The sequence below is a fragment of the Camelina sativa genome, chromosome 20 (genome assembly GCF_030686135.1).
Source record: "Camelina sativa cultivar CO46 ecotype springtype chromosome 20, ASM3068613v1".
In the NCBI taxonomy this organism is placed as follows: domain Eukaryota; kingdom Viridiplantae; phylum Streptophyta; class Magnoliopsida; order Brassicales; family Brassicaceae; genus Camelina; species Camelina sativa.
In genome coordinates this window covers 9,591,028-9,617,596 of record NC_141899.1, presented here as the reverse complement: position 1 = coordinate 9,617,596, position 26,569 = coordinate 9,591,028, and the positions used below count along the sequence as shown (strand labels likewise).

The following is a 26,569-nucleotide window of genomic DNA, read 5'->3' as shown; positions in this document are numbered from 1 at the left end:
TAAGAACGTCAAAAGCATTATCATCGGCCATGGAAAGTTGGAAGATTCATGATTTAGCATCATTGTAACTAGATCCTAATTGTAGATTACAGAAGAAAAAACAGAAACAAGCGAAACAGTCAGACAAAGAGTAGTGACTTGTCCCACGAGGAAGTGAAATGGGCAACACCAAACACATCTCAAAGCACCCACCATTCTGTTCTTCTCTTCGCGATCATTTGCCCACTTGTGATGTGAGCGCTGAGGTACGCTGCCACATTGTTCGTCCTAATATGCTATTTGCATGAACCGAAAGGTAAGCAGCATTTAACCTACAAGTGCCAAAGTAACAATAAATTAGGCATTCAACTAAATCACCCACCCAGGTATGAATGTTTTAAGAAAGTAATAAGAATTTTACTTGTCAGTAGTGGTCGAAGGATCATATAACTCTTGATCTGCCCCCACAGAGTTTGCAACTTCTTGTGTACCCTCTCCCTGAAAAATTGTCGACCGTGAGAAACAAGAAGTATCCACATATTGCAAAAGCTTTAAAACTTATTTATTTACCTGTTGCGGATACTGGGGATAGCCATATCCACCATATGCATACAAGGATGGGTCTTGAGTTGCCCCATAAGCATATGCATCATAGCCTTGTCCATAACCATAATACCCACTCCACTGATTTGGATCTGCTTGTGCAACCCAACCATCCTTTAACAAATACCAAAGATCATTAACAACATTCAGTGAGCTAGCAAGTATAATAAGGTAATCAGGAGAATTCCGAACATAAAGTTTTTACCTGTCCTGGATTTTTACTCCAAGAGATGCGAACTGCTTGTTGACCAATCACTTGTCCTTGCATTTTTTGAACGGCTTCTTCGGCTGAAGGCCTGGCATCAACATGGGGTATAAGTCAAAAAATTAGTGAACAGAGCTAGAAATAAGTATACATGACAAACTAATACATGGAAGCAATAGCAGGTGCTGGATGGCCAACCTGGTTTTGAATTGAACATAACCATATCCCTTCGTTGGAGGTATCTTGACATAAATTATTTCTCCTAATTGCGAGAATGCTTTCTTCAGCTCTTCCTCTGTAACATTTGGGTCCAAATTGGTAATTGAAATCTGTACAACACACCAATGCATGAAAAGCAATCAGGAGAATTCCGAGAAAAGAAAAAAAAACCTCAAGTTTTTCAGATAAAGACTTACCGTTGTACAGGTGACATCACTTTCAGGTGGAACCCCTTGTACAGGTTGAGCAACGTATGCTTGGACTGGTGCAGCAATTGCAGATGGGATTGGAACTGGATAAACAGCTAAAGAAAAAACATCCCAATAAAGCAAATGAGTTCCAAACAGGACTAAACAAAATTCGATTTAACATAAATAAGTGTATCATGTTTTGTTCTCATACCTTTAGTGACATATTGTTGCTGCACACCGACGTTTTTCTTAGGCGTTGCTGCACTAATTCGCATTGGCCTCGTTGAGCAATACAAACCATTCATTTCAGCCATGGCCCTGTTCCTTTCACTTTCCTCTGCAAATTTAACAAAGCCATAACCTTTTGATCGCCCAGTACTTGGATCAGTAACAACCTTGGCACCTCTAACAGAAGAATAATGAACACGGAACGTCTCTTGAAGAAGATAATCAGTAACATCAGGTGCCAAGTCTCCAACAAAGATAGAATGATCAGGTCCAGCATCAACTTTCTGTCCCGAACCAAAAGAAGCCCAATTCAACCGGAAGGTCAACTCCGTTCCAGGCATCTGAGTGCCATTGTAGGTCTGAAGAGTTCTCTCTGCTGCTGCATGAGACACAAACTCAATAAACCCATACCCTTCTGGCTGCCCTGTGATCTTGTTACGTATCACCTTGACAGAAACAAGCTGCACATAAACCAATTACAATCTTGATTCAAATTACACACTTTAATGAATCATATAACAATCAAAACTTAAGAAATTACATACACATCTATCAACAACTCTTACTTGCACCGAAACAGAATCAAAGCTTCCACTGCTACCTGAGCAATCGAACCATATCTTGTATTACTATAAACCCTAAAATTGCTAGCATTACTATAATAAACACTGAGCAATCGAACCATATCAAGAAATAAAAATCCATGCTTTATCTTGTTCCTAATCGGAAAATAAACCCTAAAAGCCAAAACCCAGAAGAATCGAGAGCTGTAAGTAAATTGGGAATAGACAAAGTAACAAACAATTAAGAGAAGCTGAGGAAGCAGAGAAGATGAAGAGGGGTTACCTCGCCGGTTTGGGAGAAGCAGGAAGTGAGGTAATTCTCGTCGACCCAATACTGCAAATCACCAATCCAAAGGGTTCGAACTTCTTCGAGCGTCTGTGGATGGTGATAGCCTTGCGGCTGCGGTGGATGCATCATCATCGCCATCGTCTTTTTTTGCGCCAATTCGTAAAAAAAAAAAAAAACCTAAACCCACGGAGACGAGGAGGAGGCGATGCTTCGTGGACGGGTCGGGTAAAAATATTCCGACCGAACTAAAATAAAATATATAAAAGGATTTGACCAAAGGTCCAATAAATAAATAAAAAAGTTAAAAACTAATTTTTTTTTGTTTTATGATTTCTATTTCTTTTTTTTTTCACTTGAAGCCCAAATCTAATTTATTAATTTTGAGTTTACTGGTAAAAAAAAAGATTACATTAGCAATAAAACACAAATTAAGCTTTGTTTCTTTTCTTGTATATGATACAAAATAAGATTACATATTAGCTTAATTTTGCTTACAAATTAGATTCTAATTAAGCATAATTTTTGCTTATTTGTTAAATCTTTTCTTGTATATGATGCAAAATAAGATTACATTAGTAATAAACACACAAATTTTTTTTTTTTTTTGGTCAAAATAAACACACAAATTTGTTAGCATCATATACAAGAAAATATTTAACAAATTAAGCAAAATTATATGCTTACAAATTATTAATTCTGTTACTCTTATTATCTTAATCATATTATTCATATACATAGATTTTATATATGTAGACGTCACTAAGATTTGTTTATCTCTAATGCAACTCAGGTTTATATTAGTAAAATTCTACAATAACTCTATACATATATAAAATCTAGTCGCTTCAAATGCAAATCCATCTTATAATGCAAGAAAGCGGAGTCATTATCCCATTCATGATCTATCTGAAAAGTGAAAACACACCTCAACCCCTCTCTCTTAACATCCATCGTGGTCGACGGCGGGATCACGTGAATCTGGTCGTTAATGTCATAATGGCATGATAATACAAACATATGTTAATTAAATATGCGAAAAGAATTAAGTAAACTGCTCTCTCTTATACATAATCGTAGACATTGATTTTGGTGGATATTTCTGTATCGATATTTTTGTGAAAATCATAGGTCACTAATAAAACATAACAGTACAAAGATATTTTGTAAAACTTGGATATAATTTGAATCACATGAGAATACATAATATCGGTCTCTAGACGATGGTCGTACAATTTAATCATATACGTGGAGTAGAAGCTCAACAACATTAACCACATATGCATATGTTTGGCTCTAAGTGGATGGATGCATGTGGCCTCTTTGCATTGAGAATCGTTTATACGTGATACAAGATTCTAATTATGCGGTCAGAGTCAAAGCTCCTCTACACTTTGTTTCTCTTATACATTACAAACTAAAATATTCACTTCTAGTATATGTTTTAATCATAGCCAATAATGAAAGTCCTCATAACTTCATTTAATAATGCGGGTCTCTTCACTTTTTCCTTGACCATCTTGATGTTTGTATAAACACAAGCACAGTGAAATGCAATGATATAATATCATTTTCGGGGACCAATCTAGTTACAACTTTCAATTATTACTATATTTTTTTCTTGCAATATTATACTATCATCAATGATGTATGGGATAATATTGGTTCGAAGTATGTATAAAACGTCAATCTCTAATTCTACAAAGATGTTTTTTTTTTGTGTGTACGTTATTCTTTTATGCCAATATTTTTGCGTGAGTTAAAATTGATATAGTAATGAGTTAATAACATAACTAGTGATGATTAGTGGTGGGAACAAATATTGAAATGGAGTAGAGGATAGGCTGGAATTTTGTATTTGCATGGCATGGTAATGGACAGTTAATAATGATAAACAGTGACATGTGTTTTAGTAAGATCTTTGGTAACATCGCTGTCTCTTTCTCTCCCTCACTCACTCCTCTCGCGACAGCATTTAATATATGCACTGTTGCATACAAAATAAAAGAAAAATAAAAAACTATACAATAATAGTAGAATCATACAATATTTTTGAATTTTGACATATTGGCACTTAAAAAGGATATGTATTGATGTAATCGTAATAATAAATTTTGTATATATTTTGGCAATGATAATAACTACAACGATCTGCACCAAAACAAAAGGAGTGGTCCAACACCAAGAAACCCGCTCCTCAAAGTGCCTCCAAGCTTAATATCGAGTAATCATCATTTTTGTTTAAGCTGATAGAAAATACCTATATTATTTGGTTATTTGGTTACAAAAAAATAAAATAAATATAAACATTACGATTGTATATTTAAATTAATAAGCAGAAAGTGAAATAAATCAAATAATATAGGGACCTATCTCGTCTTATCCGACAGTTGGCTAATCTGAAATTGATGAACACAAAGTCCTTCGAGGGATGTTTCGGGAAACAATATTATCTTCGTTGTATTTTTTTCTAATCAAGATGATGTCTCTATAATTCAAATAATTAATTGAATTTGTTTAATTTCTAATAGTATAAAGTTAACATAAGCGCAGTTTTTAGTCTAATAAAGTTGTAAAGTATCATCTGAAAAAAGTATTTTATTAGTAATAAATGTACAATAGATATTTAAATATTTTGTATTGTGTATAAAAAACAAACTTAAAAAAGACTTTCATATTAAAAAGAACATAAGATATATATTTTCTCATCAAGTTAATGATTATAAAGACATCATAATTTTGTACTTTTAAGTAATTAATTATTCAATGATAGGATTCCATATTTTACTGTATAAAGGTTATATTTACAGTAACCCAATGGTAATTTTTTGATATGCCCAATGGTAAATAAGATATTATTAGGGAAGTATCTCATGTTAAGAGAGTTGTACTTGTTGTCACATGGCAAAGACACGAAAGGTCATGTGAGGACATGTGTTCCCTGTTCTGTTCAACTCTAGCTTCCTCCTTAACCCCTTCAGTCAAACCTCCGTCGATCCATCCTTTCAAATCCACATCTACAATTTTCAAATGATTTCTTAATAATTAACCAGATTTAATCATTGAAAAACAAAACTTATATCGAGTCTCCCGATCGATGTGAGTAAATATTATATATGCAAAATGCATGTTCACATCATCTAATCTTTCATCTTCCATAGGTTCTTCCTTCTTATCCTTCTTACAGCTCTCTGTGAATTTGTCTCCATCTCAACGTGTCCATGTGGTAGTCTTACCTCATTACTTCTCTCTTTCTGTCCTTGAATTTTTCTTTTATATAAATGTTACCCTTAACATTCTGAATCTTCATTTCTCTCTCTGTCTCTCTCTCTCTCAAAGTCCACTTGCTCTAGCTTACACGTTATTTTGTCTGTCACTTCATAACTAGCTCCGTTGTTGTTACATAGTAGTACGAACATTATGGTATCAGCCGAAACGGCTACAATGGCGGAAGCTAAGATGGTTTTCATGACTGAGGCGGCGTCACCACCGTCGTCAGGACCACGTATCTCCTTCTCAGCGGATTTGTCATCATCAGACAGCGACGGAGATTACATCTGTATCAACCCTGTGAACCTCATTGTCGGTAAAGAAGAAAAAGACAAGACGAACTTGGTGAAAGCTGGAGACTTTGAGTTTCTGTCCGAAAACGTAACGAGTAACCAAACGATGCTTACCGCCGACGAGTTGTTCTGTGAAGGAAAGTTACTTCCTTTCTGGCAGGTAAAGCATTCAGAGAAGCTTAAAAACGTCAACTTGAAAACAAAAGTTGAAGTCGAAGAAGAAGAAGAAGAAGATCATAAAGTAGTGAGAGAGGAGGTTGTTCATAACACCAAGGAGCAGGAGAACAACAACAGAGGAAGCTGGTTTCTTGACGACGACCCTTCTCCACGTCCACCAAAGTGCACTGTGCTGTGGAAAGAGCTTTTACGGCTGAAGAAACAGAGGACCACCACGACGACAACGGTTTCGTCAACGAGGGTATCGTCTCTTTCGCCGTCTTCATCTTCGAGCTCGACATCGTCTTCTTCTAGCTCGATTGGGGATGCGGTGAAGAAGGAAGAGAGAGAGAAGGAAGGGAAGAGAGGTAAGAAAGGGTTAGAGAGGACGAGATCTGTGACTATGAGGATAAGACCAATGATTCATGTTCCTGTTTGTACTCCTTCTAAGTCCTCTGCTCCATTGCCTCCTCTGTTTCCTCTAAGGCTACACAAAAACAGAGTAGAGAGACGAACTTGATGAACATCTTTTGTGTGGTTTATATTAATCCTTCCTTCGGTTGGGTTTTGTGATTAGATGGGATCTTTGTGATTGAGATCTGAGGTGTGACAGTGTAAATGTGAACATTTTCATACCCGGAGAACAATAAAATTTTAATAATTATTGAATTTGAATACACCCATTTTTATGCTTTTCATTATGTTTTTTGAATTAGAAAGTCTTGTTCTTTTTGTGCATATTTATCTGTATGTAACTAAGGTATGGGTTTTGATGAGAAATATCAAATATTTGGTTTATACGTAAGGATGACTTGTTAGTTTAAGATTTGAAAGGTAAGAGAAGACAAAAGAGTAAATGCCAAAGATAACGAAAGAACAAGAGCGCAGAGTATAGTGTTTGTGACAATGAATGATGAGGATTGATGTGTGCACATGCAAGTTTCAGATGTTTACTTAGCAAAAATCCACCAAGTGACTTATGGCTCAACGTTTATAGGACAGGGTCCACTACTGGTAACTCTAGCCTAACGTTTAAAACCCAACAATCAAATTAATCCCTGACATAAAAAACTCAATAATGTCCAATTCTGTAAAAGTGAAAATCAACCTTTGGCGTCTTCTTTAGATGGATCACATATGTCACCCCAATTATTATGAGGCCACCACGCTGTCTTCTTTTATTACACAAGAAAAGTGGAGGACACAAAAATTTATAAACAAGTGTGTGGCAGTTTCTTTCTCTTTGCATTTGTCTAATCGTTCTAAGAATGAAAACAATACTTAACTATAACATGCACTTATTAGACATCTAACTTTACATTAGATGTTTTCATGTCGTGATTAGGTTGGTAACACACGGTTGAATCTTCCGAACCATGCTACTGGAGTGGTTGACCCAAAAAAAAAACAAGACCATTCCGAACCCGGGTTCGACACCCACAGGACACAACTTTTTGATTTTTTGGTTTTTGTTTTTCCTTTTTTTTCTCTCGGAAACCCTAGCGTCTAAGAGTAGAAAACAAAGAGGTAAAAGTGTGTCTTATTTTAAAATTACAGATTCGTTTCGAAGACGATGTCCGATCTTCCAAGTGATATAGAGGAGGAGGTTCTCTCTAGGCTTCCGGTGACATCTCTAGGAAAATTGCGATCGATCTGCAAAGAGTGGAACTCTTTGACTAAAAAAGAGAGCTTTATAAAGAAGAAGCAGAGGAAGGGAATTGATGAGATGGTGGTTATGATGATGCTGGATTACAAAGTTTCCTTGATGAACGTCCATCTCATCTATCCATATATGGAACGTCACTACACAAAAACAAGTCGTTTGTGACCATCAAAAACGTCACAAAACCGTCACAAAATCACTGTTTGAGACCAATTAGTGACTAATTTATGCGGTCGTTAAAATTTGGTGGCAAATTTATAGAGTGACAAAATAGTCGCTAATTTGCGACTGTTTAGTAAGACTAATAAACCGTCGTACATTAGGACTACATTAAGATCTGAGTATTGTAGTCATGTTTAGAGACTAAGTTGTGACAGAAAACTTAGCCACTATTTTGTGACCGAATAATTAGCCACTATTTTGTGACGTTCCAAAGTTATTTTGCAAAAAAATAAAAAAAAAAACACCATTTTTAATTTTAATTAATAAGTCACATAAATGAATTTTTCTTTATTAAATAATTAATTTGAATTATTAAATAATTAATTTGAAAAATATACATGTGTGTATAATTATTGTATCGACGTTCTGGTTGGCCGGTGAAAAGCTTGGCCGGCGACGCGTTTTTCTGGCAGCGGAGGAAAAGGTGAGGGAGATAAGGAACGTGTCAGCAAAGAGGAGTACGCTCGAGGCGGAGTATCGGAGATGCGATGGCGGAGGATTCAAGATCTGTTGGCGAGAAGTTTGAGATCTGGAGGTGGAGGATGGCGGAAGCTTCGAGATGTGTTGGTGTGAACGATAACAGAAGCTTCGAGATGTGTTGGTGTGAACGATAACAAAAGCTTCGATATATGATGTGGTGAACGACTACAGAAGCTTCGAGGTCTGGTGGCTGGATCGACGGAAGCTCTGAGATCTGGTGGTGGTGAAGGCTGAAGCTTCGTGATGTAATGTAGCTTTGAGATATGGGGAACAAAGTGAGAGAAGGATAATCGGTTAGCAGAGATGAAGGGTTAACGGTGGTTGATTTGTGTTTCTTGTGTCCAAACTCTAAATTGTTGAAAAATGCATAACCTTGATTCTTGAAGAAACAAGATAAGGAGGAGAAGAAGAGAAAAGAAAAAAAATTGAAGGAAGAGATCTGGTCCGTTGGATCTTAAATAATCAATGGTGGATGATAAACGAAAGTGCAATCCATGTCTTTATGTATTAGCCAATCAGAAGTTTTCTTCTTTTCAAATAAATAAATCCATATATTTTCTATAAACATTAATTATTATTAGTTTATTTTAACTAAGAAATAATATAAATTCAAGAATTATCATATATAAGCTAATAATAATAATTTTTTTTAGAAATTAATGTATATTTCAAAATAATTAGATTTAGGCTTTCAATGATTGTATTTTATTTTAAGATTGAAGTGTTGGGTTATATATATATTAATAATTAATTGTTGGGTTTAGAAATTCAAAGTTACAGTTTAGGATTAAAATGACTTGATTCAATAAATTTTGTATGTATATAGTTTTAGGAAGACTACATGTATTTAGTTTTAACAAAAGTATTTAGTAGTAAAGTAGTCGCAAAATAGTCGTAAGTAAGTAGTAAAGTAGTCACAAATGAATAGTAAAAAAAAATCGCAAAATAAGTAGCAAAGTAGTTCCAAAGTTAGTAGTAAAATAGTCGCAAAATAAATAGCAAAAATAATAGTAACAAAATAGTCACAAAATGTAACTCTTTTGTAACGTATTTTTATGAGTCAGAAACTTATACTTCAAAATTTATTTTTTAAGAGATAAAAAAGTTTACATTAACTATTTACAGTCACTCATGTTCGAACTGTAAAGTAAATCTCTAAGTTTAAGAAGATAAAACAATGTTTTGATAAATTAGTTTTATAAGATACAATACTAACAACTTCTCATGGAAACCACATGTAACACTTGTACATGTAAGGAAAAATACAAATATCTTGTTTAAAACATTGAAAAGCAAGAGTTTTATAGAGATTTTGTGTATGTATTAGTTCAAACCAATGTAGAAACATGTAACTTAACATATTAACATTATATAATGTGAATTTGCAATTTAAAATTTTTAGGAGTTGGTAAAAAGTAGCAAAATAGTTACGATATAATAGCAAAATCGTTGTTATTTTGTGACATAACTGCGACTATATTGTTAAATATGGATGATTCCAAAGTTAGTCACAAAAAAGTAAGTATTTTATGACGCTTTTGGGACGACAACTAAAATTACTGAAAATATATTTATTTGAATATTAAGATTAAAATATGAGTCACTTATGAGTCTCAATTTGTGATTTTTTTGCGACTGAAACTTTTTGGTAAATTTTTAGTTTTTAATAAGTCGCAAATATGAGACTATTTACCGTCTATTTTATTCTGTTGTAAATTACCAACATTTTAGCAACTAAATTCCATGTGGTCGCATAATAGTTACAAAATAGTTACAATAGCGTCTCAAAGTTTAGTGACCAAAAAAAGGGTCACAAAATATGGTCACAAACCACATGTTTTCTTGTAGTGCGTATAGGTAATCTCCATGCAGATGGAGTCGACATATCTAGTATCTTTCCCTGCGGGGGTTTATTCTTATGCATCACCAAAAACAAAGACAAAGACTCATCTAGGCTTGTTGCTTGGAACCCTTATTTGGGACAAACAAGGTGGATTGAACCCAGTAATTCTTACCACAAATGTGAGAAGTACGCTTTCGGATACGAGAAGGAGAAGAGGAAGCACAAAATCTTGAGACTTGTGAATGAGGTCGACGGTCATGGGCTCATGGCAACCAAATTTGTGAGTTTGAGATGTACAGTTTAAACTCGAGTAGTTCATGGAAGGTTGTCACTGATGGTTTTGCTAAGGACTGGTGTATGCCGTTGAGATGGAGACAAAGTAGCTCGTCTGTAAAGGGCAACACTTACTAGTATGTACAAGAGAAGCGCCCACTAGGAGGAGGACAAATATCACCAAATTTCCTAGTCTGCTTTGATTTCACAACAGAGAGATTTGGACTGCCTTTCGAAGCTTTCTTCCTTGATACTGTGATTCTTTCTAGTGTTAGAGAAGAGAAGCTTGCTGTGCTATACCAGAAATACCGTTACCGTGTACCTGAACCCGTCAAGATGTGGATTACTAATAAAATTGAGCCCAATGCAGTGTCGTGGAACAACTTGTTCTTAGCTGATGATACGACACCACTCTTTGGTCCATCTCCATCATATTTGTTTCATAAATTCTATGGGAGTTTTTTCGTTGACGAGGAGACAAAGGTAGTAGTCTTTCTTATTAAAGAAAGACATAACTACTCCACTCGCAACGTGAACGTTGCTTACATCATTGGACGTAAGGGATACTTGAAAAAAGTGGATCTTGGCGAATCTAAAAACCTAGGGTTTTGTTGCTCATTTGTGTGCTCTTATGTTCCAAGCTCAGTGCAAATCCCAAACACACCCTAATCTCTTAAATTTTTGTGTGTGGTGATGCTATTATTGAGATTTGAGAGAGACACAAAAGGATATGAGAGTATATGGTACTGAATTCCATATATCAATCATAATGAGCTATGAATACTATAGTACTACTAATTAATAAACCCTTTATATTTTCCTTCACTTTATCGTTTGTTCTTCTTCCCTTTTGTGTTCTACAAAAAGCATGCTCTCGTGCCTTCGAAGTTTTCATATATATACATGTGGTGGTATGGTCACCACCATTTTTATAAAGAAGTGGTTCCTTTTTTTTTTTATCTTCTCAAATTAAAGAAATACTTCTTTCTTTCTCTCTATGATATTTTTTTTTTATTCACACTATCAAACACGTCTCCTTTGTGGCAGACCACCAAAAAGTCCAAAAGCCCTACTTCTATACTTTATTTTCTTAAGTATTTTTTGGTTAATGAAACACAGCACAATCTCGAAACCTTTTGTCGTTGGGTTATCTTTTCAATTTTCCGGTTAAATACACACAAATTAGCAAATGTTCTTTCATTTTTTTTGAATTTGCATAACCATTCATTCTACATCTTAATTTTTTATTTATTAACGTTTCCGTGATTATACTTATTTTTGGACATAAAAACAGACCACGAGACATATCTGTGACTGTGTCTCATCTCAACTTCGAATTTGATTTTTTTATTTTTTAAATTTAAATAAATTTATTAAACTAGAAAAAAAAAGAAAGAAAGGGGTTTTACTGAGTGAAGTGACGAAAATGCCCCTGATCTCTTTTGTGCCTGGTGGATTGATTTTCAAAACGCTTCTTCTTCTTCTCTGATCTCCTCATCTTCGGATCGTCGTCTTCTCTACTCTGTAAACGATGGAGCAACAACCGGAGAGGCGAGAAGGCCGGAGCTTCCCTGAGCGTAAAGGACAAAAGAGAAAGCTAGAGGAAGGAGCAGCCTCCGTAGAAGATCGAGAGATCTCTGCCGCCGTAACCACCGACGGAGGCCAAGCGCTTATCAGCGAGGTTGCTGCTCAAGTCTCCGTTCTAAACTCTGCTTTCTCTTGGCAAGAATCCGATCGTGCTGCTGCTAAACGCGCCACTCAAGTCCTTGCCGAGCTCGCCAAAAACGGTGAAAGATCAGCTTCCCCCGATCTTACTCCTTTTTTTTTTTTTATGCCGTTTCTTCCTATTTTGTTGACTCTGTTATGTTCAGCAGAGGATTTAGTGAACTTGATTGTCGACGGAGGTGCTGTTCCTGCTCTTATGACGCATCTACAAGCGCCGCCGTATAACGGAGGGGACTTGGCTGAGAAGCCGTTCGAACACGAGGTTGAGAAAGGAAGCGCTTTTGCGCTTGGTCTTCTTGCAATTAAGGTTTTTGATCCTCCAATTTCTCTCGGCTGTCTCCTTGTATTGTGTTAGAAACTTGAAAGCAGTTTGCTTTTATGTTATGTTGCTTCAAATCTTGCTTAAATTTAGGAAACTTTTGGTAATTATACACGGAGGGGATTGATTATGTATAGTTTGTGTGATCGTGTTTTGGGATTTGACTGCTTTAACAGCCAGAGTATCAGAAACTGATAGTAGACAAAGGTGCCTTACCTCGTCTAGTGAATCTGCTGAAGAGAAACAAAGATGGTTCTACCTCTCGAGCTGTTAATAGTGTTATCAGAAGAGCCGCTGATGCCATCACTAATCTTGCTCATGAGAACAGCAGTATCAAGACTCGTGTTAGGTCAGTATATTTAAGTGAAGTGAGTTCTTTCTTTTCGATATTTGTCTTCAGTACAACTATCTTCATAACTTCCAGTTCTTTGGAAACAGGATGGAAGGCGGTATACCACCTCTCGTGGAGTTACTTGAATTTTCTGATTCAAAGGTTCAGCGAGCAGCAGCAGGGGCACTGAGAACCCTTGCATTTAAAAATGATGATAACAAGAACCAGGTAAGTATTGCTATCTTTACAGCTTCTAATTAGATTTTGGCGGATCATGATAATTGTTTCCTTTGCAGATAGTTGAGTGCAATGCTCTTCCCACGCTCATCCTAATGCTAGGATCAGAGGATGCTGCTATACATTATGAAGCGGTTAGGAATCTTTTACTCGTCAAGAGTATTTATAAAATCAAATTTTTTGCTACTTATTTATTTACGTGGGATTGACATTGAAATAACCAGTTGATTCATACCTTTTTAGGTTGGAGTTATAGGCAATCTAGTTCACTCGTCTCCACACATTAAAAAAGAGGTTCTTGCTGCCGGGGCATTGCAACCTGTAATTGGTCTTCTTAGGTATGTGGAGACTCACGTTTTTGATGTATATGGCTCAGCATAGAGCTGTTATAGCTCTGACTAGAGCTACAATTCTGTAAATCTTACTAGCTTTCTCTATTGCTGAGGTTTTTCTTTTCTTAAAATGCTTAGCTGTTTACCCCAAGTTCATTCTTGTGATTTCTTGAGTTTTTCTATTTCAGCTCTTGTTGCCCTGAGAGCCAAAGAGAGGCGGCTTTATTACTTGGGCAGTTTGCCTCAACTGATTCTGATTGTAAGGTACAGTTTCTTCCCAGGTTTTCTATCCTCAGCTCTTTTTCCATTCCGCAAAGCTTAAACTCTTTTTATGTTTAAGGAAACGAAATGAGATGTTGTTTTGCTGTTGATGTGTAGAATATACCTTCTCATTTCCCACTAATTGTATAATTGTCCCTGCTTTATTGGTGTCTTTTGTTCATTTATCACTTCATGCTCAAAATTATTACTTTGCAGGTGCACATTGTGCAAAGGGGTGCTGTCCGTCCTTTGATTGAGATGCTGCAGTCACCTGATGTTCAGTTGAAAGAAATGTCGGCCTTTGCACTGGGTAGATTGGCACAGGTTCTTGTTACAAAACTTTTGGTAGTTCGGTTTTGAAAGTTATTTGAGCATTGTAAAATAGTAACTTCGATTAAACATTTGATACCACTACTGTATTCATTTTGTTGCTTTTGTGTCTTAGTGTTTTAAAATAATACCAAGTGGTCCTGGATAATTTGCCACTGCCCTGGTTGTCAAGTGTTTTCTTATTGTTACTTTTAGTTTTGTTTGATTTAAATTTATAGATGCTAAAAAGAGCTGACTTCCATGGTTCTGGAAGATGGTTTTCTTATTGTGTTTTTAAAACAGTAGCATACTCTTTTTAACAGGATGCCCACAATCAAGCTGGAATTGCCCATAGTGGTGGTTTAGGACCTTTATTGAAGCTTCTTGATTCAAGAAATGGATCATTGCAACATAATGCTGCATTTGCTCTTTATGGCCTTGCCGATAATGAGGTGTGTTGTATGCTACTTATGCTACTTTCTGAATATGTTCTAATAAGTATGCAAAATTTGATGGTAAACGTCAATAAATGGGTTATTGATCCATTTTCTTCCCCTAGGATAATGTGTCGGATTTTATCAGGGTGGGAGGTATCCAGAAGCTACAGGATGGAGAGTTTATTGTTCAAGTATGTATTGCGATGTTACCTTTCCTCTTTGTTTTACTCTTTCCCTGTAAGTGTTTATTAGATACCATGATTTTTTAGGCAACCAAAGATTGTGTCTCGAAAACATTAAAGAGATTGGAGGAGAAGATTCATGGAAGAGTAAGTTGAATTACACTCGTCTTTAAATTTGTTTTTTACGTCTTTGGTGACCAAAAAAAATACACAATTGACGATTGGTAGTGAAACTGCTTTATCCTGGTTGAGTTTCTGAAGCTCTGTTGAAGTTAAGCATTTCTTTTTTTCAGCCTTTAATATACCTGTGCTTTGATTTTCCTTTGTAGGTTCTGAGACATCTGTTGTACCTAATGCACATTTCAGAGAAGTCCATCCAACGACGAGTGGCTCTTGCTCTTGCTCATCTCTGTTCACCCGAGGATCAGAGAACCATATTCATAGATGACAATGGCATGTGACAGTTTTTTTTAAAAATTTATATGAGCTAATGAGATGCTGTTTTCTGTTTTAGTCTTCTTTTTTGTTAAGACTTTATAGCGTCAGCTGTCCAGTTTAGATAATTTTTGTGAAAATGTTTTTATATCGAGTTTGTCTTTTGACAGGGTTGGAGTTGCTACTCGGTCTTCTTGGTTCCACAAACACTAAGCAGCAACTTGATGGTGCGGCAGCGTTGTACAAATTAGCAAATAAATCTATGGCACTTTCTCCAGTTGATGCTGCTCCTCCTTCTCCAACACAAAGGGTGAGTTTCCTTTTTGCTTCAGTTCTCCAATACGTAAGGAGTGGCAGTCTCACTGCAGTTTTCTGTATGTCTTTTTGTGACAGGTTTATCTCGGAGAGCAATATGTAAATAATGCTACGCTGTCTGATGTAACCTTTCTAGTCGAAGGTAATAATATATAAATCCAGAAACTGCGGAAATCTAGTTAGCTCCAAAGTCCATATGTAAAACAGAAAAAATCATACTGCAGGAAGGACATTCTATGCACACAGAATTTGTTTGCTGGCATCCTCAGATGCATTTCGCGCAATGTTTGATGGTGGTTACAGAGTAAGTGAACAAAATATTTTGGCTTTTCGCTAATGTTCTTGTGAAGGAAATGGCAATGACCACAGTAACCTATGGGTGTATGCTGCTCTGTTCTCTATCAAAAGAATATATTTATCTTGTGTAGAAATTAGAGCTTAAAGGTGTCATGGTTTGTTTTTCATTTATACCACAGGAAAAAGACGCTAGAGATATTGAGATTCCAAATATCAAATGGGAGGTGTTTGAGTTAATGATGAGGTATGGTGAACTTTTGCAGGCTTTTTATTGGCTCATTCGAGATATTGAGATTTCGAAAAGTCTGTGAGAACTTTTTATAATAGATGTAATTGACTCACTTGGATTATGTTTTTCAGATTTATATACACTGGATCTGTCGACATAACAACTGAGATATCAAAAGATCTTTTAAGAGCAGCGGATCAATATCTCTTGGAGGGCCTGAAACGACTCTGTGAATACACAATTGCTCAGGTGAGCCAGAATTAGACTGGAATGGAAAGTGATGGTGGTTTGCATAATACCTATTGAAATCTGACACGGTTACTCTCTGTGTATGTATGAAAGGATATAACGTTGGAAAGCATAGGAGACATGTACGAGCTATCAGAAGCATTCCATGCGATGTCGCTGAGGCAAGCTTGTATTTTGTTCATCCTGGAGCATTTTGATAAACTGAGTTCAAGGCCATGGTAATATAAACAAGATCTCTATCCCTCTCTCTCTCCCGTATAATTTGTTTATTGTTGTTTGTCTGAAACATAGTCAAATGGGAAATGCAGGCAGAACGAGCTGGTGCAGCGAACAATACCAGAAATAAGAGAGTACTTTTGTAGAGCTCTAACAAAGTCTACGACAAACCTGCAAAGCTTGAGGTTGTAGAATGTGGAAGAAGAAGAAGACGAAAAAGAAGAAGACTGCACTTAACTAGAGGTAAGTAGACAAGGAATATATTTAGAGAGAGAGAGAGAGGAGAGAGCAAGCCGCCGTTAGAAGTCGTCTTTATGGTCATGTCCTGAGTTATTTTTAGTTATTTGCTGTGCTTTTGGTTCATTTTGGGTCATTGTATTAATCTCTTCTGATCACAATCGGTCTTTGAAAGAAATCGGCACAGTTGTATCCAAGGATACCATTATGGTAAACTTCCATTACATTCAAATTCAAAATCCTCGCTCCACTGATCCCTCTGTGTTTGAACTGAAGAAACGAGACTTTGGGTAAGTTTGTGTATTGTGATGATGAGATATATTTTTTATTTGCTTTATCCGTTCATGTCTTTGAGACTCCAAATCTTTAAAACATTATAGGATGAAGATGATTTACATACAGTCAAATACAATATCCTAATTTTTTTTTGTTATTTACAAATAAAGAATCGAAGTGGCTGTAAAAACTATACAGTGTAAATTGCTACTATATTGGGGGAAACTATACAATAAGTAGATCAGAATATCAGATTTTCAGATGTAATCATGGTCAATTATATATGAGGATGAGTTGTCTTAACGTCAAGTTGATTCCAATTTTATTACGTTATCTTCCACAAAAAAAAAAGTGAATATTTGGTGGGATTGGGGTAAATTAATTAAAATAAATCGAATTTGGTACATAACATTACATATATGAGTCAGTCAGTCACACTATTAGACTTTCTGGTTCAACAACGTGGTGGGAGGGAGATTTAAAGGGCTTAGCTCCGGTGGTTCTTTAGAGAAAGAAACCCTAAAACACAACATTTCAATCATTCGCAGCCAGCCCAGAGACTCTCTCTCTCTCTCTCTCTCTCTCTCTCTCTCTCTCTCAGACCTCCGCAGATTCACACAATCCTCATCCGTTCTTCGGTACGCTTTTCTTTTCTTTCTTCTCCTCCCGGATCCAATGATATAAAACTGTGTGACTAGCACCGATTGTTTCGTTCCTCGTAGTAATCTCCGATCTTTACGATTTTACTGTCTTTTTCAGATTTTATGCACACCATTTTTGTCTCAATTTTGCTTATTAGATTCAATCTCAATTTGATTCAATCTCTCTCGGAATTTGCAGTAGTGATAATGGGGGATACACTTGATTCACGACCTCATGCTTTTTCGATTAAACTATGGCCGCCGAGTTTAACAACAAGGCAATCTCTCATTAAGCGTATAACCAACAACCTCTCTTCCAAGACCATTTTTACTGAAAAATACGGTAGCTTAACCACCGACCAAGCTTCCGAAAACGCTAAGAGGATTGAAGATACTGCTTTCACCACTGCTAACCAACAGTTTGAGAGGGAACCTGATGGTGATGGTGGTTCAGCTGTACAGCTTTACGCTAAAGAATGCAGTAAGCTTATCTTGGAAGTTCTCAAGAAAGGTCCTGTTGCTAAGGATAAGGTTGTTGCTGTCACAAGAGAATCCGTTTCTGAAGAAGTAGTATCTTCTCCCCGTGAAACTTTTTTCGATATCTCTAAAGGTAAACGGGCTTTTATTGAAGCTGAGGAGGCTGAGGAGCTTCTCAAACCGTTGAAGGAGCCTGGTAATGGTTACTCTAAGATATGTTTTAGCAATAGGAGTTTTGGTTTGGGTGCTGCTCGTGTTGCTGAGCCTATCTTGGCGTCTTTGAAAGATCAGCTTAAGGAAGTTGACTTGTCTGACTTTGTTGCTGGACGTCCCGAGGCTGAAGCTCTTCAGGTTATGAATATATTTTCTGACGCGTTGCAAGGTAGTGTTTTGTTGTCTCTCAACTTATCAGAGAATGCATTGGGTGAGAAGGGTGTTAGAGCATTTGGGGCGCTGTTAAAATCTCAGAGCTCTTTGGAAGAGTTGTATTTGATGAATGATGGTATTTCTAAGGAAGCTGCACAAGCGGTCTCAGAGTTGATTCCTTCAACTGATAATTTGAGGGTCCTTCATTTTCATAATAACATGACCGGTGATGAAGGGGCACTCGCTATTGCTGAGGTTGTTAAGCGTTCGCCACTGTTGGAGAATTTCCGGTGCTCTTCTACAAGAGTTGGCTCAGAAGGAGGAGTCGCCTTGTCAGAAGCACTTGAGCATTGTACTCATATGGAGAAACTTGATTTGCGGGATAATATGTTTGGTACAGAAGCTGGAGTTTCTCTGAGCAAAACTCTTTCAAGCTACAAACACTTGACTGAGCTTTACTTGAGTTATCTAAATCTTGAGGATGAAGGTGCCATAGCCATAGCAAACGCTCTCAAGGAGTCTGTTTCACCTATTGAAGTTCTAGAGATGGCAGGTAATGACATAACAGTTGAAGCCGCGTCAGCTATCGCAGCATGTGTAGCAGCAAAGCAAGATTTGAACAAGTTTAATCTGTCTGAGAATGAGCTGAAAGATGAGGGATGTGTCCAGATTGCAAAGAGTATGGAAGAAGATCATTCGAAATTGCAATACATCGATATGAGCACGAACTTCATAAGAAGGGCTGGAGCACGAGCCTTGGCTCAAGTCGTTGTTAAGAAAGAAGCTTTCAAGCTGTTGAACATTGACGGGAATATCATATCAGAAGAAGGCGTTGAAGAAGTTAAAGAGATATTCAAGAAGTCCCCAGAGTTACTTGGAGCTTTTGACGAGAACGATCCTGATGGAGAAGAAGATGACGATAATGAGGAAGACGAAGAAGATGAAGAGTCTGAAGGTAACGGGAATGGCGAGCTGGAATCGAAGCTGAAAAACCTTGAAGTCAATCAGGAGGAGGATGATTAAGTCTGTAATGTTTGGTTGGTACTTTTCAATGTTTTTGTTTGTTTTGTACCAGGATTACTTTAGCCGGCTGCTACAAGGATCAAATCGTATTGAGACTTTATTTTTGCCGATGGCTTTTTGTTAAATGGGAGATTGTATCGCTATTATAAAATTGAGCAGCTGTTTTGGTTTAGATACAATTAAAACTGGGCGAACATCGATTTTATATCAGCTTTTCTTGTTTATAAAATGTAGATCAAAGACATAATCAGCATATAAGGGAGAGGTGTTTTAACAGTAACAATGGCACTGTTCTTTTTTTTGCTCCACCAAAAACGCGTTTGCAAAGACCGCCTTTCTTATTATCACATCCATCACGACACCACTTGTCGCATCTCATTCTCTCGTGGTACGTTTTGCACGCTCCAAATTTCGGATGTGTCTTACAGCACAACGAACTATCGGATCCTTCAACGACAACATCTATAACATGCAAACAAATTATATTTTTCTTCACTTTCAACTTTCAAGAACCATGTAAAGATCAAACAAAAGGTTTATATAATCCCTTATTGTATATCCATACCATATGTATCAACATTTATGGTGAGAGAGAGAAACTAACCAATAGAGAACAAAAGAACAAGTAGCATAGCAAAAGACATGATTTTCATGTTGGTGGTCATCTTCTTGATCCTTTTCTCCGCCCTATGAGTTTAATATTTTTTTTTTTTTTTTTTTTTTTTTTTTTTTTTTTTTGTGTGTGTGGAGTATTCTTCTACCTATCTATTTATACCATTTTGCCAAAGTATTATAAATTCAGATTCAGAAAAAAAATATGAAATGCTATTTCCTAATTTAATGGATGAAATTAAAGAGTTATAATGAGTTTTGATATGATTTTAGGGAAGTTGTTATAATTTATAGTAAGATATTCCCAAATGATCCATTCAAACCATAAGTTTTAGATTTCTGTAAGTAAATAAATCCTCTAAATGTATTCAAAGATAGTGGATTTTAGATAAGATTTCTAAATCATTAGTTTAGTAACATTGTATTCATTAAACATTTTAAAATTCATGATTAAAATAACATAGGATATTTTTTAAAACAAATCGCTCAAATTTTTTGATTAAATACACCCCTTGAAATTGAAATAGGTCTCTTGAGAGACTCTGAAAAACTCATAAGAGATTTTAGTTGCACTTGTCTTTCTACAAGCGGTTCAATTTGTTTATCAAATTCAAAATTACTTATAAAGCTACATTTATATATTAAATATTAATATTATATTGGTAGACTTAAAAGATAAAATGGATGTAGATGTAGACTTTTTAAACTCCACACTTTGGTCTTGATTGGGAGAGCATATGAAGAAGCTTTTTTAATTTTATCATCCAATTAACATTTATTAGGAAAGCATATAAGAGAGCATTTAGAAGCTGCAGATGCTCTCATATGCTCTCATTTGAAGCATTTACCAAGCATTTAACTCTACAATATTAATATATATTAAAATAGTTTTAAATAATGAATTTATTTTTTAAAAATATAAAATTATGATTTCATAAAATATAAAATTATTTGTTATAAGATAATATATATATGAAAAACTACTTAATGTAATTATTTAAAATAATATAATAATTTATTTAATACATTAAACTATTAACGTGGATATACCGTTTATAATTTATATTATTTTTTATTATAGTTTAATGTGTTATATTATATATATTTTAAAATTTTTTTGAAATTAAAAATATAAATATAGATATAAAATTTTATAAAAAACTTATAAGATAGATTAATTATTTTGTAATTAATGTGTTACATTATAAATATATATAATTGAAAATTATTAAATTACACATTTATATATATAACAATTTGTAGTATTTATTAAATATAAAATATATTAAAAATATTATATAGCAATGAGTGATAATTAATTTTCTTAATGAAACACATTTAAATTATATTTATTTAATTAATATCATATATTTAATATAAATATCATATATGATACTCACTGTTATACCAATCAACTAAATGTGTTATATTAATCAGAGCATACAGCTTATGTACCTTAATGCTTATGCTGCTCTAGTATATGTTGTTCCAATCAAGCCTTGTATATATAAAATTTGTTATTTTAATAATCACTTAAAAATATTTGATTGGATACAATTCTGAAGGCTACAACTCCCTAAAATATGCGATCACATAGTCATGGAATTGCATACAATTTACACGATATTGTTCTACCATTTAATCTTAAGCTCTGAATTCTAGAAAGATCTCTATTTTTGCCAATGTTTTGAATAAAGAAAAAAAAAACAGAGAAATTAAATCAGAAAATGGCTTATATTGCCTTGTAAAAAGAAAACATTATTCTCAGTTTAGTTTTTACTTCCGATTGACCTTTTCTTCTTATAAGTTTTCCAACTGAATAATGGCTTCTTGTCATTTTCTTCTTCACTCTCTTTCCCACTCTCCTCCTTTCTTTCTTCTTCTTCTTCTTCTTCTTTTCCCTCTTCGCTTCCGCTCGACTCTGCCTCTACCTTTGACTCATTACTCATTGGTGTCTTTGTGTCCCTTTTCTTTCGTTTCTTAGCGACTTTTGAAGTATCTTCTTCTTCACTCTCCATCGCTCTCATCCACTGCAACTCGCTTAAAGAGTCGCTGTACACTGCTTCTTTTCGTTTCCGTTTACCAGTGACGCTACCAAAATGGTTTTTCGAATCGTTAGCTTTGTCATCTTGAGTCTCTGAAGTGTAAGCCCACTCAGGAACTTCCTTCTCTTCCATGAGTCGTGTATTATAGTTCTCCATTTTACGTCTTTCCTCGTCCATTTGTTCAAACATCCAAAACTCATCCTCGGTTCGAGCTGCTAGCCGGTTAATCTCTCTTTCACTTGGCACATCTTCCCCCAGTGAGCTCGTTCCTTTGCTCATGATCTCTTCCAGCATCTCTCTCCTGTCTTGAGCTGTTGATGATTCAAAGAGAAAGATTAGCATTTATCGCAAAATCAAGTTTGTGGTTGGTAAGGATATGTATGTGTTTTAACGCCTTTTACCAGTTGAAGTTGTGTTGAAGAGCCCTGCTTGTATGACTTTGGCATCAATGCCCATCTTTTGCTTTGCACGCTCCAATATTACTTCTTCAATGGAGCCAATGCTAACCAACACAAACACTCTCACTTCCTTTTTCTGCCCTATCCGATGGGCACGATCCTCTGCCTGCTGGTCCATTTGTGGATTCCAATCACTGTCAAATATAATTATAGTGTCTGCAGTTTGTAAGTTCAAACCAAGACCACCAGCACGTGTGCTCAGAAGAAACATGAAGTAGGGAGAGTCCGGTTCGTTGAATTGCTTCAGTAAAACCCCTCTTTGGTCTGTCTTTGTGGTACCGTCGAGTCTGAGGTACATGTAGTCATTGAGTGTCAAGTAAATTTCGAGAAGGTCGATGAGACGAGTCATTTGAGAGAAGAGAAGAATTCTGTGTCCAGCCTTTTTCAGTTTTGGAAGGAGGCGATCAAGTAGCTCGAATTTTCCTGAAGCTCTCACAATCTCCAGCTTATTCCACATGTTATACTCTCCTCCAACAAATAGGTACGGATGATTACAACACTTTCTTAATTGCATTGTCAGATTCTGCAGACTCTTTGATTTTCCATTCCCTGCAGATAATGATTTCCATTAGCAATTAGCAGTTTAACTTTCTGATTTATGTTATTTATCAAAAGATAAAAAGATTTGAGAGAGAACGAGAGAGAAGTTAAAGCTAAGCCAAACCTGTTTGAATACCGACCCTGCCTACGTCTGTAACTTGTTTGTAATACAACTTTTGCCAAGCCGACATATCACACTTCAGTATGACTTGTGTCTTTCCAGGAAGGAATTTCTCAACTTCACTTTTTTTCCTTCTCAGTAGAAACGGCCTTATGACCTGAAAGTGACATTAACATTAAGTATTTTGCATAGCGAATTTGCTAAAAAGAAGTTTAAGCAAACATAGGAGCATAATAAACCTACATGATGCAAACGATTAATAATCAACAGCTCCTCTTCATCTGTAAGACTGGCAGTACCACGTTCGGCGAAAGGAGTATTAAACCATTCTTCGAAATTCTGAACCGAGTTAAAGATGTGAGGAAGGAGAAAATTAAGCAGCGACCATAGTTCTTGCAGACTGTTTTGTATGGGCGTCCCAGTTAGTAGAAGTCTGCGCTTAATGCGATAGCTGCATCCAGGAAAAAATAGTGTAAGCAAAACGTATTTAAAGTTGTTCTGTGACAGCATGAGAAAAAATCAGATTAACAACTAACAACCAGTTAACACCATTCATTTCAGACTTCATCAAGCTGTGCGTAAGAAGGTATTTAAGAAACTAGATAGACATAAAAAAACAAGAGATTCACACGGAAACATACCCCGTTCCTAGAGTCTTTGCGAGAGCACATTCATGGTTCTTTAGCCGATGCCCTTCATCGACAATCATGTAGTTCCAGTCAATTTTCTTCAAAAATGCTTTATCTCTCATGATAAGATCGTAATGGGTTATCAACACCTGAAATTTTCCTCCTGCTATTGTTGCACGTATTTCACTTCTTCTCTCTTTCGATCCATCGTAAAGAAAAGCGGAAATGCTGTCAATTGGACAAAATGAAGCATATTTCATACACAACATCCATACATATGCAATTAATGAAGTATAAAAGGTTGGTATGAACATACCTGGGTGCCCATGTTGCAAACTCATTTTCCCAATTTGGTAGCACAGCTTTTGGAGCCACTATTAGATGAGGCCCATGCACATTTTTACTCTCAAGAAGATACGCAATCAGTGCAATTGTTTGGATAGTCTTTCCCAAACCCATTTCATCAGCTAAAATTCCATTATAGTCGTTGTTGTATAAAGAGACCATCCATTGAAGCCCTTCTAATTGGTAAGATCTTAGTTCCCCACCTTGTAGAAGGGATGGCTGCTTTGTCACCTGTTAAAGAAAAGATTGATAGTTGAGTTAAACAAGCTTAACCATACTCCTATTAAATAGTAAAAGATAACCCTAATTACCTCCTCTTGTATTGTATGGATAGCCAAGTTATACTGCCTCTCGCCTTCTAGTAAGTCATTAGAATCATCATTATTGTCAGACTCGATGATCTCAATATCTTGGTCAGGAAGCACATCCTCGGGAGCATCAACTTCAGATAAGTCAGATTCTGAGCCTTTCAGTAGTTTGATGCCTTCTGAAATTTTGGCATCTTTCTGACGCTGGACTGCAGCTCCCAAACTAACAAATATTTTGTTTGTCTCCTCTAGGAAAAGGGTTAGTTTTTCATTCTTACTCTCCTTTGCTAGTTTCATGTATGCCTCTTGATCATCAGATTTAAGCGCCATGATCCGCAGCTTTTCAGCTCGGGTAGCACGTAGCCTTTGTTTTCCATGCCAACCCTGTTAGATAGACGGCATAAATCCTTTTTGTAGTATAATTACAATATAACCAGGGTCCTGGGTTCTATGGCAAGAAAAGTGAGCAATGATAAACATAATGCCAGGGATGTCATACCTGGACAAAATCATTTCTTTGCTTACACCGTCTCTGGGAAGCCTGAATTTGCAACTGGAACTCACGAACAGCGTTGAGTACTTCTGCAAAGAACTTCCTCTGTGTCGTTTCAATCAGATTCTTCTCCTCTTCTTCTAACCGTAATAACCTCTGAACAAAGAGTTTGAACGCATCAGCAAGGAGTTTAAAAAATCATAATCAGCATATATCCCAAGTAGAATTTTTGTACAGGTTTCAGACACTTCTACAAAATTCGTAAGAAATCAGGGAGGAAGCAATTTTGTGTTGGATAAGAAAGCAAAATGACCTCAGCATCACGCTTGTTTCTGAACTGATCATCAGCTTCCATAACAAAAGGATCACCAACCCCATACATTCGGCGAGGCAACCGCATCATTCCCCAGTCATATACTTGTCTTTCGGGGTGTACACAATTCAAACGCAGCAAGTATTCCGCGCTCACTTCACCTCGAACCTTGCACTGTAGTTCTTGTAACTGCCACACACAAACGAGATACAATGTCAGTGTAAAGAAAACCATACTTCAAAACAGTATAACATAATCGAAAAAGAACCACTCTACTTGCACACATAATACCTTAAGTCCATAAAGATCACGTAAGCATTTATCCTGCAAATCTTCACCTCTATTTGAAGGTAATCCTGATTCAAAACCACAAGAATGAGAGTTAGCATTCCTCTCACATGATTATTGGTTCCATAGGCTTTTTTTACAAATAGTTTGCAACAAACTAGAAACAGGAGAAATCAGCAATCACCTTCAAGTTCAGATAAACGGTTATGGATACGACTCTTATACCGAGTCTCCTTTAATTCGTCCAGCCTAGAGCCTGATTCACAGTTTTGTCGCTGCTTCAAAAGTGCATCTTCGAACTCACTCATCAAATCACCTCCACTGGAAGTACTACAATTCCCCTGCAAACACCAATCAGAGAATTAAACAAGCCGAAGAATCAGTTAATTCAATCCACAACCTCATTAACCAATTCACAAAAAATCTCCAAATCCAAATAACAAATTCGAGAAGGTAACTCCAAGGAATTGCTTCAGAAAACTCGATTCATAAACATTACAACAAAATCGACGAATCCGAGCAAGGAAGAAAAAGGAAATCGAAGAGCTTACAGAAAGAAGCGGAGGAGAGGGATCGGAGACAGAGCCATGGTAGATGGAAGAAACGGAATGGTAAAGGTGAGAAGGCAAGAGGAGGTCGCGAGAAAGGTAGTTGAGAGCAGAGATCAGAGACTTGGTCTTCTCTACGGGATCTTCCTGCTGCTGTAGGTGCTTCACCATGGCGGGAACTCTCTCTCTTCTCTCTGATTCGATTTCAATTTGTCAAATTAAGATTTGTTTTTAAATTTTTCTGTTTGACGTTCCGTTTTTTTTTTTTTTTTTGGGAGTTTGCCTTCTTCGAATTTTCTTTCTCTCGCTCTGGTGTCCTGAGAGAACCCCCAAAAGAATAAACGAGACGGAGATAAACTAAACCACCAGTCCCTCACGCGCACCGGTCTATTAGGGTCTAATTTTGTCGGTTTTACATTATTACCCTTCTTTTTTCTGGGGCCGGCTCTTAAGCCTTTGCGGCCCAAATTATTGTAATTTCATGGCCCATTTTGCGTTTAT

At 36.2% G+C, this 26,569-nt stretch overlaps 5 protein-coding genes and 2 pseudogenes across 10 annotated transcripts; 4 read left to right on the top strand and 3 right to left on the bottom strand.

Moving 5' to 3' along the window:
- On the bottom strand, positions 1-3,116 carry LOC104772377 (polyadenylate-binding protein RBP47B'). 2 transcript variants are annotated; one of them, XM_087504993.1, is made up of 8 exons: positions 2,272-3,116; positions 1,409-1,886; positions 1,204-1,310; positions 986-1,116; positions 788-878; positions 550-696; positions 401-477; positions 1-311 (listed from the first exon to the last, which is right to left on the bottom strand). In XM_087504993.1, the coding sequence occupies exons 1-8, from the start codon at positions 2,413-2,415 to the stop codon at positions 215-217; spliced, it is 1,272 nt and encodes a 423-aa protein (XP_087361119.1). In that variant the 5' UTR covers positions 2,416-3,116; the 3' UTR covers positions 1-214. The 2 variants fall into 2 exon arrangements, with proteins under 2 accessions (XP_087361119.1, XP_087361120.1); XM_087504994.1 differs by having other exon boundaries at positions 1,409-2,026; positions 2,272-2,504.
- A 1,993-nt stretch (positions 3,117-5,109) lies between these two features.
- Positions 5,110-6,662, top strand: LOC104770293 (uncharacterized). The gene has a single exon (XM_010494689.3). It carries the CDS (start codon positions 5,695-5,697, stop codon positions 6,511-6,513), a length of 819 nt encoding a protein of 272 aa, XP_010492991.2. The 5' UTR covers positions 5,110-5,694; the 3' UTR covers positions 6,514-6,662.
- A 904-nt stretch (positions 6,663-7,566) lies between these two features.
- On the top strand, positions 7,567-11,143 carry LOC147918660 (F-box/kelch-repeat protein At3g16740 pseudogene; annotated as a pseudogene).
- Positions 11,144-11,754: 611 nt separating this feature from the next.
- On the top strand, positions 11,755-16,824 carry LOC104770292 (ARM REPEAT PROTEIN INTERACTING WITH ABF2). 4 transcript variants are annotated; one of them, XM_010494688.2, is made up of 19 exons: positions 11,755-12,261; positions 12,349-12,506; positions 12,695-12,867; positions 12,957-13,077; positions 13,146-13,220; positions 13,330-13,424; positions 13,607-13,682; positions 13,896-14,003; positions 14,312-14,440; positions 14,548-14,616; positions 14,695-14,754; positions 14,937-15,060; positions 15,213-15,352; positions 15,436-15,499; positions 15,582-15,661; positions 15,834-15,898; positions 16,015-16,132; positions 16,226-16,350; positions 16,441-16,824. In XM_010494688.2, exons 1-19 carry the CDS (start codon positions 12,006-12,008, stop codon positions 16,538-16,540), a joined length of 2,136 nt encoding a protein of 711 aa, XP_010492990.2. In that variant the 5' UTR covers positions 11,755-12,005; the 3' UTR covers positions 16,541-16,824. The 4 variants fall into 4 exon arrangements, 2 of the variants coding, with proteins under 2 accessions (XP_010492990.2, XP_010492989.2); XR_015592893.1 differs by having other exon boundaries at positions 11,809-12,261; positions 14,571-14,616; XM_010494687.3 differs by having other exon boundaries at positions 11,867-12,261; positions 12,346-12,506.
- A 344-nt stretch (positions 16,825-17,168) lies between these two features.
- LOC104770291 (RAN GTPase-activating protein 2) lies at positions 17,169-19,519 on the top strand. Its single transcript, XM_010494686.3, has 2 exons — positions 17,169-17,499; positions 17,702-19,519. The coding sequence occupies exon 2, from the start codon at positions 17,710-17,712 to the stop codon at positions 19,366-19,368; it is 1,659 nt and encodes a 552-aa protein (XP_010492988.1). The 5' UTR covers positions 17,169-17,499; positions 17,702-17,709; the 3' UTR covers positions 19,369-19,519.
- A 35-nt stretch (positions 19,520-19,554) lies between these two features.
- On the bottom strand, positions 19,555-20,078 carry LOC109131147 (putative defensin-like protein 23; annotated as a pseudogene). The gene is made up of 2 exons (XR_015592894.1): positions 19,973-20,078; positions 19,555-19,830 (listed from the first exon to the last, which is right to left on the bottom strand). The product of XR_015592894.1 is annotated as a putative defensin-like protein 23 (transcript).
- A 1,415-nt stretch (positions 20,079-21,493) lies between these two features.
- LOC104770290 (putative ATP-dependent DNA helicase CHR23) lies at positions 21,494-26,460 on the bottom strand. The gene is made up of 12 exons (XM_010494685.2): positions 26,072-26,460; positions 25,705-25,861; positions 25,524-25,588; positions 25,233-25,421; positions 24,926-25,075; positions 24,430-24,810; positions 24,090-24,349; positions 23,786-24,001; positions 23,388-23,595; positions 23,148-23,301; positions 22,427-23,032; positions 21,494-22,336 (listed from the first exon to the last, which is right to left on the bottom strand). Exons 1-12 carry the CDS (start codon positions 26,237-26,239, stop codon positions 21,750-21,752), a joined length of 3,141 nt encoding a protein of 1,046 aa, XP_010492987.2. The 5' UTR covers positions 26,240-26,460; the 3' UTR covers positions 21,494-21,749.
- Positions 26,461-26,569: the final 109 nt, after the last annotated feature.

What these genes read in the sequence shown, in the direction of transcription:
- LOC104772377 (XM_087504993.1), bottom strand. Translation starts at nt 2,415, where the DNA reads ATGGCGATGATGATGCATCCACCGCAGCCGCAAGGCTATCACCATCCA. An exon ending in GTGATGTCACCTGTACAACG is followed by an intron (nt 1,117 to 1,203) that starts GTAAGTCTTTAT and finishes TGTGTTGTACAG; the next exon opens with ATTTCAATTACCAATTTGGA. An exon ending in GGAGTAAAAATCCAGGACAG is followed by an intron (nt 697 to 787) that starts GTAAAAACTTTA and finishes TATTTGTTAAAG; the next exon opens with GATGGTTGGGTTGCACAAGC.
- LOC104770293 (XM_010494689.3), top strand. Translation starts at nt 5,695, where the DNA reads ATGGTATCAGCCGAAACGGCTACAATGGCGGAAGCTAAGATGGTTTTC.
- LOC104770292 (XM_010494687.3), top strand. Translation starts at nt 12,006, where the DNA reads ATGGAGCAACAACCGGAGAGGCGAGAAGGCCGGAGCTTCCCTGAGCGT. An exon ending in CAACTGATTCTGATTGTAAG is followed by an intron (nt 13,683 to 13,895) that starts GTACAGTTTCTT and finishes ATTACTTTGCAG; the next exon opens with GTGCACATTGTGCAAAGGGG. An exon ending in TGTTTGATGGTGGTTACAGA is followed by an intron (nt 15,662 to 15,833) that starts GTAAGTGAACAA and finishes TTTATACCACAG; the next exon opens with GAAAAAGACGCTAGAGATAT.
- LOC104770291 (XM_010494686.3), top strand. Translation starts at nt 17,710, where the DNA reads ATGGGGGATACACTTGATTCACGACCTCATGCTTTTTCGATTAAACTA.
- LOC104770290 (XM_010494685.2), bottom strand. Translation starts at nt 26,239, where the DNA reads ATGGTGAAGCACCTACAGCAGCAGGAAGATCCCGTAGAGAAGACCAAG. An exon ending in GCAAAGACTCTAGGAACGGG is followed by an intron (nt 23,596 to 23,785) that starts GTATGTTTCCGT and finishes TCCTGGATGCAG; the next exon opens with CTATCGCATTAAGCGCAGAC. An exon ending in CAGGGTCGGTATTCAAACAG is followed by an intron (nt 23,033 to 23,147) that starts GTTTGGCTTAGC and finishes CATTATCTGCAG; the next exon opens with GGAATGGAAAATCAAAGAGT.